Below are 14,434 nucleotides of genomic sequence, written 5' to 3' on the forward strand. Positions count from 1 at the left end.
TACAGTTTTACCAGGGCAAACATCACCGCAGATTTTTAGGGGTGGCATACGTGTCGCCCTGCCATTTCCAGCTCAGTTCACGGTCAATGACTCTGACTGTGGGGGAGTGATAAGACATTGGTGTCCAAAGCTAGCTAGTTGGGTCCGGGAAGGGAATTTGAGGACTGAAACAGAAATATTGCAAGATTCCTTGTTGTGTGATGTATGTCGGAGCAACTCATACTTTATGTTACTATATATATGCTGCTTTCCTTCCAGGTGTCCAGCAACAAGCAGTGTCTCATAATGACATGCATACAGAAACAGGTTGTCACATATTTCCAACCAGCTGTCATCACGTTTGCTGATTACTATTCCACTGGTGAGCTTTGTTACCTTTCCCGCCAATCTTTTTGTACTTTCAAAGAAAGGCTATAGGCAACTCGAGAATGGATTAGTGTTTGCCTCATGACCAATAGGTGTCTCTAATGTCAAGAAGAACAAGAAGAACTTTTCACACGTGTACATTGAGTCTTTTGATCATTGGTCACACTACATTTGTCATTGTCAGTCTCACTTGTCAGGCCAGGTTTACATGTGTTTACATAGGTTTACATAGCCTGTCACTTGTCACGTTTGGGCTTGAAAACATGTCATGACATGACAGGAGGGTGGAGGTGACATGATTGACATCTAGGATCCCATTCTTTCGAAATGTCTTGTTCCTTCATATCACCAGTGACATGTGAAAAGCAAGTGACAACCACATCAAACTTTATGTAAATCTTAAGTGTGAGATTCAAATCTGAAGTGAACTCTATGTGAATCAAATTAAAACGTTAAATTCTTTTGACCCTTTTCAGATGTGCGCACAGAAGTGATGTACAGCGCTCCGCAGTCATTGATGGATCAAAACGCGTGCAAGGAATGTGGCGTTGCTTGTGGGTGCGTTAAAGGACCGCTGGAAGGCAATTCGGCTGCTTGGACGACTCCAATGATTTTCCTCACTACTTGCATGCTCGTGCTCGCCAGGATGATGATCTGAGCAGGCTGCAGCACCGATAGGGTGTGATGGAATGGACTAATAAACTTTGCATAATCACAAACATGATGGCCGATCCTTTACATTGTATTTGAGTTGTCGAAATTCTGGATTAAAATCTGAATGCTTTTCAAGATTTTATATAAACTACTCCATTTTGTATCACTTAACCAACCGCCCAAGAGGGAATCACTGCTCCTAAATAAAATTTGAGATTTGTTTGACCTGTGATAGAGTGAGATCTGGAACTTTGTGAATCGGTTTTTACGTATTCCGTCACAAATACAGAAGACTTCTGTCCTTAAGCGTAAATTTTCCGAGTTAAATATTTATTATTCAGGTGTGAATATTTTTTTCAAACTTCGCTTTTCCTAGCCTGTATTTGTATTGATTGTCTCACCATCACTTGGGTTAAGCTAAAATGTTGTCCAAAACCTTGGCTCCGCCTCAGTTTTGGTCAACATTTTAGCTCCACCCAAGTGATGGTTTTGGTGAGAAAATCAATTAGTTAGGCAACCAATACCTCCAGTTCGGTATCAATTCCTTAATTATGAAATGTATTGTACATACTGCACCCATAGCCTGTGCTTTTAAAATGACCTTGTAATGGTTGTTAGCCTAATTCTTAGTATCATGTAGCTGTTTTTTATCATGTAGCTGTCTGTTTTCATGTAGCTGTCTGTTATTATGAAGGTGACTGTTGCCAAGCATGCCAAGTATAGATTTACTAATTTGTTAGAATCATGGAACTGTCTGTTACCATCACAAAGAACTGGCACTGGGACTTCTGACAAATTTAGGCAGAGGCCTTTAAAAACACCTCTGAGGTTTCCTTAAATCTAAATTGCCCTCGCTACTAACCATTTGGCATTTGCAATGGTTGGTATTAAGGCAAGACCAGTGCAAACAAAATGATACCTTTCTCAACTTCATATTTGCTATAAAAAGTGAGCTACTCTGATTTTTGTAAAAGGGAAAAATTATGTAAATCTATGTAAGTCTATTTTACTGGTACTTGAATGTGATTTTGTGTTAGATTCAAGATGGGTAGTGCCCCATTCTTTGATAATGCCCTTTCATTGTAGGATTAGCACTTATTTAATGGGTTGACAAAAGACAGTTAAAACCACTTCACATAGGCAACTGTATAAATCATTTCTGCACATCATTTCACTACCATCATAAAATCAATGATGGGAGATTTGAAATAAAAAGTGATTTCTACATGAAAGTCATCATAAAATCAACCGTATGGCCCATCCATGATTCTATAATGGAATAGCTTGATGTGATGCCCATTTGAAGTGAGCTTTGTGTCAAGACACGTCAGGCTTTTAGAAGGACGAAAATGATGGAAGTGTGTGCAAGTTTTCTTGAAATTTTATAAACATTTGTTTACAAAGTTATGATTTATTTTAAAACAAAGTTGTGATGGACATTGAAACAAACACTTCGAATCAGATATGTATAATGCAGTGCACCATGTCTAATTTGTCAAAATACTTGTTGCTTTATATTTTTTTAACTATCAGGTAAGTCAAGTGCCTGACTGGGCATCAATTGTAACCTAATGTTCTCTAATTCAGTTAAGCCCAGTAAACTTAATGTCAGGTTAATTGAAGCATCAGGTTCGTGACAGCTATTTTAAACTATTGGGCCCTGATTATATTTCTACATTTTCTGTAATATTTTGATGCAATAAACACCATTTTCACTAATTGTTTTTAGGTTTTTAGTCTTGAACAAATAGATCATCGTGATTGTCCTCCAGTCAAGCACTGAGAACTAAAGTTAGTTCTGAGTGCCTCCCCAGTAGCTATGGACAAGGTTGTTGTGACTCAGGCCTGATGTCGGAGTGAATGAGAGCGATTTTTGATTGTTTTGGTCAGTCTGTGGGGCTTGATGTTGTCCGAGGTACAGGAGATGAGTTGCATGAGGTTCGCCTTCAGGATCTCCATGGACAGTCTGGGTCTGTCTTCAAGTGCGGGATGAAATCTCTGCCAATCCTCAAGAAAGTTTTGTTCATATTCACCATGGTAAAAGCCACTATTCAACCGGGTAAATTGACACCAAATGACCATGGTGGCATGTTGAATGATCTTCAGTCAGGTTGTGATTGGCTCAAGAGCAGTGAGACGGAAGCTTTTCCAAAAGCAGACCATGGTAAACGCTGAATTCATCATGGTGAGCATGGTAAACCCATGCCACATGTCCCTTGGGTAGGGACCCCATCCCAACCCAAGGTCCAACCCTGTCTCTGTAGTATTGGACGAGATATGCCACATGTCCCGGAGTGCTCTCATATTGGTCTTTCTCTCTCGGCATCAAAAACCATCCTTGGGTAGGGACCCGATCCCTACCCAAGGTACAACCCTGTCTCTGTAGTATTGGACGAGATATGTCCCTGAGTGCTCTGGTATTGATCTTTTTCTCTCGGTGTCCTTGGCCCTTGGATAGGGACCCGATCCCTACACAAGGACAAGGATGTGTTACAGCCCTCTTTGAGATCTGATGCTTGTGGAGTGGTCAGATAGGGTAATAGCTGTCTCATGTATTCTGGTTGTGAAGTGCTGCCTTGCTTGGAGCTATATCTGTGATCCGAAGTTGCAAAAAAAGGAACATACAATTGATAGGCAGCGATTCCAGACAGAGGGGGTTAATTTTGAGAAAAAAAGGTATATCCATTTCATAAGCCAGAGAAATTTAGCAACCAAAAAATATTCCCACGGTCAGAGCCAAACGGGATGAGAGGGTTAATGGAAACCTTGTTCCTAGGAAAAAGTTCAAAATTTCTTGATACATTATACCTGCAATTTTCATTTTTTGATCCTGGGCACAAGGTCGTTTATTAACCCTTGCAGCCCGTTTGGCTCAGACCGTGGGAATATTTTTTTCAAAGGAATGTTCATCATTTGGGAGAGTATTGAACTTTTGTGGTGATATTAACCCTACTGGGCTGGTGGTCTCTACTATACTGTCTATACTATACTGTCTGTCAAGATATGCTGTATTGAGTGATGCAGCATCCTCCTCCTCAGAACCAGGACCTGGAGTAGTAGGGTACTTGAGCACATCTTCTAGTGAACAGCAGATAGAGGGAATGTTTACAGAAGGAAGTTCTGCTTGAGGCAGAAGGGTCACGATGTTGTCCCAAGGACCAAGCAGAAGTGGCCACAAGTCGTCTCTCTTTATGATCACTGTGGTGACAGAGTAAAGATGTTTCCATCTGGCAAGGCTTTATCAAAGTCAGAAGTCTAGAAATTCGAATAAGAAAAAAAACAGATGGACATTCTACAGTTAGGTTTTTATTGCACACATAAATGGCACAAATTTCTTTAGCAATGAAGAAAGAAGCTGCAGACATGATTACATCAATACCTAATATAGCAAAAGCATCAATAATTCTCTTGGCACTCAACTAAATGTTTTATCAACCCTTCCCTAAAGCTACGGAGCTCGACCTGTACTACGATTAAAAACTGCTATAGATTGCTGTCACCAAGAGCTGATATCATGATATGGAAAAAAAGTGTTCAAAACTGATACTTTTTGTTATACACTAAACTCTCTTACTTAATCCTCTTCTGAGCGATATTGGCACATAAGGCATCCACTCGTGCTCGCCATCTCCCCCTATCCTGGGCCAATGTGGTGATGCTGTCCCATGTCATTCCATCAGTTGTCCAACGTAGGGCAACCCTTGTATGGCTGTTAGGTGGCACACAGCAGACATGTTCAATCCACATCCAGCGCCTCCTTCTTACCACAGTGGTCATCGGTACGCAGCTGGTTCTCTGAAGCAGTTCTTGATGGTAACCGGAAAAACGCCGACCGACCGACTGACCTGTGAACCTACCATCATTAATGCAGTATCCCTTTCGCTTTCGTATCTGTGTAGTGCCTAGCGCAATGGACGTGATGGAGTCCGACGTGTCTGACAGCAGCATCTCCAGTCAATTATACCGGGAAAACGAGCCCACGCGGTAAGGAACTGATAACGATACTCTAAAGATATGCTTTGTCTACATGGTCGGTGGATATAAAAACATGATTTGGGCCTAATCTATGCACTGTAGTTTTTCTACTCGAGTGTCTCGACCGATGCAATGCATGAACTGCAACGCGCAATATGCATTTGTTGTCATTTGAACAGCGCACGTGCGCTTGTTTACAATTTCATTTCACATGACCTGCTGCTGTCCGACACGTCGGACTCCATCATGTCCATTGCGCTGGGCACTTCACAGATACATGTGCTATAGAGAAGCGAAAGGGATACTGCATATGACGGTAGGTTGGCAGGTCAGTCGGTCGGTCGGTCGGTCGGTCGGTCGGCGTTTTTCCGGTTGCCGTTCTTGATTGCTGATGGTGTTAGGACAGTAGATATTCACGATGTTACATAGGCATTTGTTTTGAAAAGTCTCAAGCTTGTGTGGGAGATTGTTCGTCACCTTCCAGCATTCGACGCCACACAGGAGAACACTGAGTACGTTAACTCTAACATTACTGTTGTACAATAAGTGCATTGATAAGTTACACAATATGTTTCACCGGTGGTTAATAGGGAAGGGTTGAATGATTCAAACATTCTATAAGTTGGCAATGAGTTTGGCACAATATATAATTGGATACACTGGAATAAAACTTGGATATGACTCATATCACGATGTAATAGCAAAGGTTAGAAGCGTCTGCAGGTTGATACAAATAGGTTGAACACCTTGGGTTGAACATGTGCATGGCAAAATAAGATGTAGAGCATGAAAGTGGTGACACAGTACAATTCTTGATCACCCGAGTTTTGGTCGAAGGGGTACGGTGGCCCATAGAGGACATGCGTTTATTTTCAATATATTAGAATTTTTTTTTTACAATGCGTTTTTTTTCTCTCGAATTACAACCGCCGTCGGATTTATTTCTCACCGCCGAAAAAATAATTCCCACAGCCGGGTTAAAAATAATAATTCCCACCACCGCCAAGGAAAATAATATCCACCGCGGTGGATATTAATATCCACCGCCAAGGAAAATAATATCCACCGCGGTGGAAATTAATATCCACCGCGGTGGAAATAATATCCACCCGGTGTCAATAACGAATTAGCTCCCGCTCCGATCTTTCTCATGTTGTTACTCTCCTTGACCTGATACTAGTCCAGCCACAATCGTGGTTGTAAACATATTTTTTCCACCGCGGTGGATATTAATTCCACCGCGGTGGATATTAATTTCCACTGCGGTGGATATTAATATCCACCGCGGTGGATATTATTTTCCTTGGCGGTGGTGGGAATTATTATTTTTTACCCGGCGGTGGGAATTATTTTTTCGGCGGTGAGAAATAAATCCGACGGCGGTTGTAATTCGAGAGAAAAAAATCGCATTGTAAAAAAAAAATTCTAATATATTGAAAATAAACGCATGTCCTCTATAGGCCAGCGTAAAGGGGCCATCAATAGATTAATCCCTATTGTCCAATGTATTGAGATAAATCCTCGTCCTGAGCTGAGATATCTAGCATTTTGCTCCGCGATTGTCAGTAGATATTTACCCTAATTGCATATGTGAGGTTGTGGACATATTGCCAGCTGACTTTGCCTGGGGCTTGGGTACTGACGCTGGATCCGCTAGTTGCATATGTGATTTTAACTATTCTTTTGTATGTTACCTTTGTGTCATCATTTCCTCTCCAGGTATTAAAGCAAGTATTTTTCTTAGGCAAAACCGATACATTTATCAGTGTCACCTGGTCCCTGACAACATGTCCATAAGTGTTGTCTTCGACAGGGCCCAGCCTCATTCTAGCTGCAGGTGACCATTTTCCTTCTTTATCTCCTCTTTGACCTTTTCAAGAATGGTCTTGGCCAGGTAACCGTCTGTTATTTCGTTGTCTGAAATATAAAATGAATTGGTCAAAATCCTTTGAAGCAAAGAGAAACAAACTCTACTAAGTGACATTTAAGTCTTGAGGTTGGTTCTGGGTCCTTAACTTCTGATTTATCATTGATTGGGACTTGGCACCTCAAGGGCAGTTTGGGCTGTCTATGTTGACGAAAATATGAGAATAAAAATGACTTCTAAAGATAACGTCACACCTTGGCCTATTTGAAGACTAAAGATTTCACCACCAAAACTGTTAAAGCTAAATCTGATTGTCAAATCGAATTATTGATAAAAGCCAAATTCTTATGGAGTTTGACTGTAGGTCTACCTAATCAGAGAATAGAATATGAACAAGCTTACCATCATATCTGATGATCTGCATGCGGTTTTTGCAGTCAAATGGTTCCCTTGGATGCCCGATGAGTTGGTTCAGCTTGTTAGAGAAACGTTCCCATTCGGCAGAGAGTAGCGCCTCATCGAGGAAGCCTTCTTTCATCATCCTGCGTAAGGTTTCTGCTTGAGTGTTGTACTCAACGAAGACAAAATACTGAAATACAAAGTGACCTGTGAGAGTAGCAAAAGCTTCTGCCAGGACCAGCGTGATCAAAGTTTTCTTAGTTCTTGCCTCCAATTGAGCTAGGGTGCTGAATGTTTATAGTTGAAAGAGTAGCCAAATACTGGTATCTTAGTCTTACATGCCCTGGACCAATGGGTTAGCTAACTGGCATAGAGAGCTCAGAGCATCAGAGAACATAAGCAGGAGAACATTGGTTCAACTTTCGAATGATCATTTCACCTCAGTGTACTTCAGCAAACACCAACCCCTACATTATTAATCGGCAACAACATGCTAATTGTAAGAAATCATCCAATCTGCTAGGAAAGTGAGTCTGTGATCGAGGGAAGTCATACTCCTTGTAACCTAAAGCTATAGTGTTACAAAAACCAGGATAAGCTCCAGCCAGATAGTCACTTGTTGGCTTGTCAAATAGACTGTTCAATTCCAAATATTACACAAATTATAGGCCTGTGTTATTAAAAATGTAGGCCTACCTTTTTCCTTGTGGCGGGGTCAACAATGCTGCTCATCTTTGGTGAATAAACACGCCGATCATGGGTGATGTCTTTGAACGTGATATTCCTCAGTTCTTCATCATCGTCTCTGTCTATGATGTTTGAATCTGCATCTGACACCTTCTTTTGAACTTGACAAGTATGGGGGTGGAGAATGAAAAGCTTGTACGACATCAAGCGATCTTCGAATTTCTGCATAAGTTCCGGTGTCCCCGCTACGACGTTTTTCATAGCTGTAGAGTAAATTTAGTTGTATTATTACGTCAGTTGGTGTGTCTAGAATCAAACAATACATTTTGCACTATTCACACTTGTACAAGGAACTTTTTTATAGCATATTCAAATTAGACCCGATCCCTTATGGAGACCATCATTAGACCACACTTCCTCTCGACCTTCACTGGCTTCAGGCCACAGATCTACTGCAAATCTACGACACCGTTCATGTCTTCCTTTCACTTTCATGACAATGCTTCACCATGGAGCTGGAAAGCTTCTTCGATGGACCAGTATCGCTGTCTAAAGGGATAATAATGAAACTTGCATGGAATCTTTAAGTGGAGATATCCATAGTAGAAACTCAAGGCAAACCCAGCTCCAATGTTGTGGAACATCAGGTCATAGGTGATTTCCTGTGAAACACCTGGAAAAGTTACAAGGACGAAAACATTTTTTTATCTATCACGTTACATGATCATGGAAATAAAAATATTTTGATTCAGTTCTGGGGAATCAGAAAATATCGACAAATCTTCTACAATCCATGTGCACATATGTGGATGTCATCTGTAGTCCCTTACACAGGGTAAAAGGGCAAAATTACGTTGGCCAAGTTCGAGTTGGCCCTTTGCGTCTAGGTTCTTTGTCTCCCCAAATCAAAATGGTTTTTGGTATCCCACTGAGAGAGTATTCAGCCAAACAACTGAGACATATAGTTGATATAGTTTCTGGGATGTACATATAGAACCTGGGACACTTGGAACCCAGGATTTACCCAGAAACCCATCTATGCCAGGAACTGACCTTCAAGTTCTGTCTTGACCTTGTGCTCCCATTCTGGATCACTGTAACTGATGCGCTTGAAAAGCAAGAGCAGCTGCAGTGCTGGGTGACTGGCAGTAGCACTGGTTAGACAATCCAAACACACCAGCAACCTGAAGTTGAAAAAGACAAATTGCTGACTAAAATGTCTATACTCAAATAACACATGTTGCTTCGAGTCCTGTCAGAACTAGAAATGACTATCCTCCTCCAAGGGAGACTAAAGGCAGGAACAGGGTAGGTCAGATTATGCTACAAAGTTGTCCATAGCGTTCTCTCCAATGACACATTACTTCCAAACTATTCACGATTGCATTTGAAATATGAAAATTGTAAAAATGTACACCCTTCCAAGCTTATGTGGTCAAAACGTATATATATATGGTCAAAACGTATATACAATGTATATGTATCTACCCTTCCAAGCTTAGGTTTGACTCCCAGAAGGACCACATCATTAAACCTCATTGGATGTCTTTGGGCAAGAAATTTGGCTCTAACTGATGAGTGTTGAGCTTGTAATCTTACCGCCTGTCATTCACATCGTAACCATGACGCAGAATAGTGTAGAAAATGTCTTCGAATCTGTCTGAGGTGACCAATTCATCTGTGAGCACCATGAAGACCTTCTTTAATTTGTGAAGTGTTGAATCGAATTCCTGCTCAGCAAGGAGGTCCCTGGTTGAAGCTCCATCTTGCAATTCCCTTACAAATCTCTTGATGACATCTTCAACACGTGGCAGGCAGATGATTCCAATTTCTTCTGTGGGAACCTCGCCAGCAGCTGTGGGAGGGGATCTGGGGCGACAGGCTTCTTTTGTCCTTTGAAAAAGGTCTTCCACCAGCTGGTCCTCAGAGGTTTCCCCTATAAAGCAATTAATATCTGCCAGTTGTGGTTCTTCACATGGCGATGTAAGAAACTGGTACACATACATACATCGAAAATACTATTTTTCAACTGTTAATTCAAATGGTAACCTCATACCACTTTTCAAAATCGATGGCAATTAAAATTACTTACGGGGGGTGTCGTAGCTCATCAGCTGAAACTTTGAAGGATGGATGTTGTATTTCTCGTTGTATTTCCGCATACATCCACCGTACAGAAATAGCCACAATCTCTCCCTGAAGTATTTGCCTTGTTTCACCATCATTTCTTCACTCATGTCAAATAACCCAATCGATACACCATGATCGCGTAGCTTTATCAGCATTTGCAAACAGTTGGCATAGTCTGCAATACCATAGTACGTCTTGAAATGGAACAGAGAGAAAAGTTTGAAAATACATGTATACCTTCAAAATTGCCTTTTAGACCACCATTGAAGTCTGAAAAATTGAAGTACCCTAAAGCTATTATGTAATCTTGATGAATCTTGAATCGTCCATGAAGATACTAACCTCTGTTTGATCTTGTGACTTCACCTCCCTGATGTCAATCTCGTACCTCCTGTCAATTCCTGCTCTATTCACTTGTACCTCATTCTTGTGAAATATCAAGCGGCCAAGACTGAGGTCCCTTTTCATGATCTCAACCTTGGGATAAATCAGCATTTTCTTTGAAATATTCTCCACTGGGACATCTTTGCCAACTCCTCTGCGCCAGGGCGATTCCATGATGATTTTCTCCAAATCTGTTATCGAGAAATTAGACAAACTTACTGACACAAAATTTTGTCAAAATCTGCAATTAAAAAATGAGACAATCGTTCCAAGAATTACCCAAAAGATTTTTAAATAGAGTTAGAGCAAGGAGGTCAACTTGAACAGTCATAAAATCTGCCTGAAGTAAGGGGATTGCTCGCAACACAAACAAATCATTCTCTATTGACCTTTGCTTCAAATGAATAAACTTTGAATTTTTTGTATCTTACCTGGCAGCATGGGTGAGAGATATCCAAAAAAGTATGACCAGGCGAGGCCATTGCCAAAATTCAGGAAGGCAAGGTTTAGGTCTTCTGGGTCATCTGCAAATATTCATCATCATCATTATCTTAGTCAATGTTTTAGTCCTGACAAACTTGGCCAATTTCAAAGGTTTAGATATTTTTGAATCGTGTACTTACTTATGTGTTAAGTTGTGCATGCAATTTTTTAATTTTTTTCATTTGTAAATGGCAGGAATGTTGGGGGGGGGGGATTTTCCATTAAACCACCTTGCAACAATGGTAAAATCATTTATTAGAGATCGGCTACTCTGGCGGCGCATGGTGGTGGGTAGCGGTATTATCCACCTGACCTGCTAAATCCCATGCCTATTTTGTCCCTTTACTTTGAAAGAGATGAGGCTATCTCGGACTACCAGTCAGGCAAAAACCACTTTCACTTTCAACAATGCATAATCAAAGTGTAAAAATCTAATACAACGGTCTGCTGCATGCTCCTCCCCTTGCACACATATTGAGCTCGTCAAGTGCCGAGTGAAAAGCTCAGGATGAGGTAATTAAAAACTACAAATAAACTCAAGTACATGTATAGTTCCTGCTTCTAAAGCTCTTCATACTACAATGTAATTACCTTCATTTTCTTTGAAGTTTTTTCACTTGCCCTGTCTTCACTTAGCTGGGAAGAATGCCAGGTTATATCACAGAAATATTACCTTCTATAAAATGCTTAAGCTCAATTGCTATCTTGCTCCTAGTTTTCATGATCGGGTCTACCATTATCCTTCGGATGTTGCACTCCTGGAGCTCCTGAGGAAACTCTATGTATTCCTTATGATACAAGATGACTGTCACAAATGCGCGCTGGCGCTTCATCATCTAAAGGAAGTGAAGAACTTGAAATAGAGTCATTTTATCACATTGTTTCATATAAAGAGGCAATATAAGAGGATTTTAAGTGGATATAGTGCCACTGAACAGGGCTTGAGCTGTTAGATTAATCTCGGCCTACCCAGAGTCTTCAAGATAACTATTAATTTGAAAGACTCTGGCTTCCCCAAGGACATGAAACACGTTACCCAACTTTAGAGTCTGTTTTCTTGCAGGCTATACGAATTTCATGAAATATCCATACATTTGCAAGCAATATCTTACCCTTATTGTGCATTTCCAGACTGAAACCAATGGTCACAATATATTATTGTTAAGTTGCCATTGATTAATTGTTAAGTTGCCATTGATTAGACCAAATGTAAAAAAGACGGAAAACTATTTTTCTCGGATGCTCGTTACAAAATGAAGGAATTTTCACCCCCAAATGGTGCCTGAATAAACTCTAGGGCAGAAGAGAAGTGTTTTTTAAAAGTTCCCCCAAAGTTTTAACTGGCAAATCGGCCTAACTGCTTTTTTTGGGGGGGGGGGATACGTTGTGGAGTATACCAAGGGAGCATCTCAAAATGCCAAAAAGCCCAAAATTGATCTTTTTTAATATTCCCTAAGCAAAAGTATATATAAATACCATGTTAATTGCCTGTACCAGCTGAGCTTGTTGAAAAGACCCAGGAAAAGCTAGAATGACTCGATCATAGTTGTCCAAGAGCTGCTGAAATGTTGCCAATTTCTTTACATCAGGAACCTGCACTCCAACGTCCCTCATGTCCAATAAAACAACACCAAGCCTTTTTTCCAAGTCACGAAGTAATTCCCATTCTTTTGGTTTCAATTCTGACTGATGCAGGATAAGGCCGCAGCCCCGTAGACCTTCCTGTGAGAAATAAAAAAATAATTTTTAATAAGACCCCCTTTAGGAGGGGCTCTTAAGATACACGTGTGTGCGGGAGTATATAATGTAAATGAAGTGAAATAAAGAGAGTAAATATTGTATATCCAACAAACAATTTTTTTTGGTTTTTCAAAATGGCGCTGAATAAATAAATCAGACCAGTTGTAGCGCTGAATTATAAATCAGACCAGTTGTAACAGGTTACGAGAACATCTAATTTAAATCTTCATGGGAATTCGCTACATATGCCTAAGAAATTGGCCAATTATATTGATATTTTTATTAGAGAAATATCCGTCCTAAATAATGACAGAAAAGGGTGGTTTATTTCAATTTTGTGTCGACATGGTCGAGGTCACGTGACATAAACAAAACAATCGCGCACACCCGTCCAAAAAAGGCACTTTAAGAAAAACAAATACGTTTTTCCTGCTTAAAACCACACTGACGACTAAGTTATATTGGTCTACTGCCCAAATCTGAAGTATCAAATTGAATCACAAACTAGAACTAGCTCTATTCAGCAATAGTTGCGTGAAAAATTCGGGTGAGCGACATTCTGCACCCTAGCGGCCAATAAATAAACTACTTTCAGCCGTCTGCTCCGGTCTCGTTAGGGAGTTTTTCCCAGTTTTCCCGCGATGATGACGTGGCCCATTAACAGGACGTAACATCTATTTTAAAATGCGTTTCCAAAGTGAATGCATGAGGACAACCCATTCGTGTCGTATATCACTGGAAACGCCCGATTCCCGTGAATAAGGACAATCACAATGTATTACATTACCAAAACAAAACTGTGTCGGAAGGAACTATATTGATGGTCTCATCGCACCCCCCCCTCCAGCAGTATGACACAGAAGGGCTAGTTGACTGTCCACCGGGGGGGTTTGGGGGGAGCTTCCCCCCAACGCACTGGTCAAAACCTATGTCGACGGAGGGGGGTTTGGGGGGTGTCCCCCCATTGTAACAGCTGTAGTTGTTAGAGCTTGCACTCAACATATGCTCGTCGGGGGGTTCGGGGGAGCTCCCCCGACCTAAAGGGGGGCTCACTAAGTCCTTGACTTTACATATTACATCTGAAAATATCAAACAATAAGAACAACAGCTTTTTCATTTACTTAGTATGTCCGCCGATAGCCAGGGTGTAACGATTAACACGCATGGCCCCGCCTATAGATCCTGAGCTTAATTGCATAAAGAGATAAATAACATGCATGGGAGATCGATGAGCCCGTATTCGAACGCCAAGCACACCTTTCAGGCTTATTGACAACGCTCAGAAATTATCATTTGATCCCTTAAAATGCAGGTGTGCTTGTCGTTCGATTCTCCCATGTTACATATCTCTTTATGTTCACGGGCCAGTGGTCTCTTTATCATGTTATACTCACCATATCGAGCACGCCCACCAACCCTTCGAAAATCGGGAGATAAGAATTGATCGCGCAACAGCAATCGTCCACCACAATTACTTAAAAGGTATCATGAGTCACACGGATTCATAGAACCTGAATGTATAAAGTGCGTGCTTCTATCTATCTGTAAACAATATCTTTTTATATTTTGCGGGGAAGTTATGTGGGAATCACCGGGGGGAAATCCCACGTGGTGTATCGGCTGCCAAGAATTATCACTTTTCGCCGCGCCAGACACAGCATCCCGACAATATCAGGCCATTTCACTCCGGATTACATGTATATTGAAAATCACTGGTTGTGCCACTGCCGCCAGTGCTATTGGTTTTTG

At 41.0% G+C, this 14,434-nt stretch overlaps 2 protein-coding genes across 9 annotated transcripts in view; one reads left to right on the top strand and one right to left on the bottom strand.

Moving 5' to 3' along the window:
* LOC135496093 (CD109 antigen-like) overlaps positions 1-2,739 on the top strand; it is a 197,293-nt gene extending 194,554 nt beyond the window's left edge. For all 8 annotated transcript variants that reach the window (XM_064785224.1, XM_064785226.1, XM_064785221.1 and 5 more), the window contains exons 34-35: positions 259-361; positions 843-2,739. In XM_064785224.1, coding sequence (XP_064641294.1) covers positions 259-361; positions 843-1,024 — 285 coding nt within the window. In that variant the 3' untranslated portion in view covers positions 1,025-2,739. The remainder of the gene's footprint in view (positions 1-258; positions 362-842) is intronic.
* A 3,669-nt stretch (positions 2,740-6,408) lies between these two features.
* LOC135496214 (uncharacterized) lies at positions 6,409-14,210 on the bottom strand. Its single transcript, XM_064785401.1, has 12 exons — positions 14,080-14,210; positions 12,422-12,667; positions 11,619-11,781; positions 10,894-10,986; positions 10,421-10,653; positions 10,041-10,272; positions 9,548-9,884; positions 9,002-9,132; positions 8,523-8,621; positions 7,958-8,211; positions 7,265-7,451; positions 6,409-6,912 (listed from the first exon to the last, which is right to left on the bottom strand). The coding sequence occupies exons 1-12, from the start codon at positions 14,080-14,082 to the stop codon at positions 6,818-6,820; spliced, it is 2,073 nt and encodes a 690-aa protein (XP_064641471.1). The 5' UTR covers positions 14,083-14,210; the 3' UTR covers positions 6,409-6,817.
* Positions 14,211-14,434: the final 224 nt, after the last annotated feature.

Source organism: Lineus longissimus, chromosome 11 (assembly GCF_910592395.1).
Source record: "Lineus longissimus chromosome 11, tnLinLong1.2, whole genome shotgun sequence".
Classification (NCBI taxonomy): domain Eukaryota; kingdom Metazoa; phylum Nemertea; class Pilidiophora; order Heteronemertea; family Lineidae; genus Lineus; species Lineus longissimus.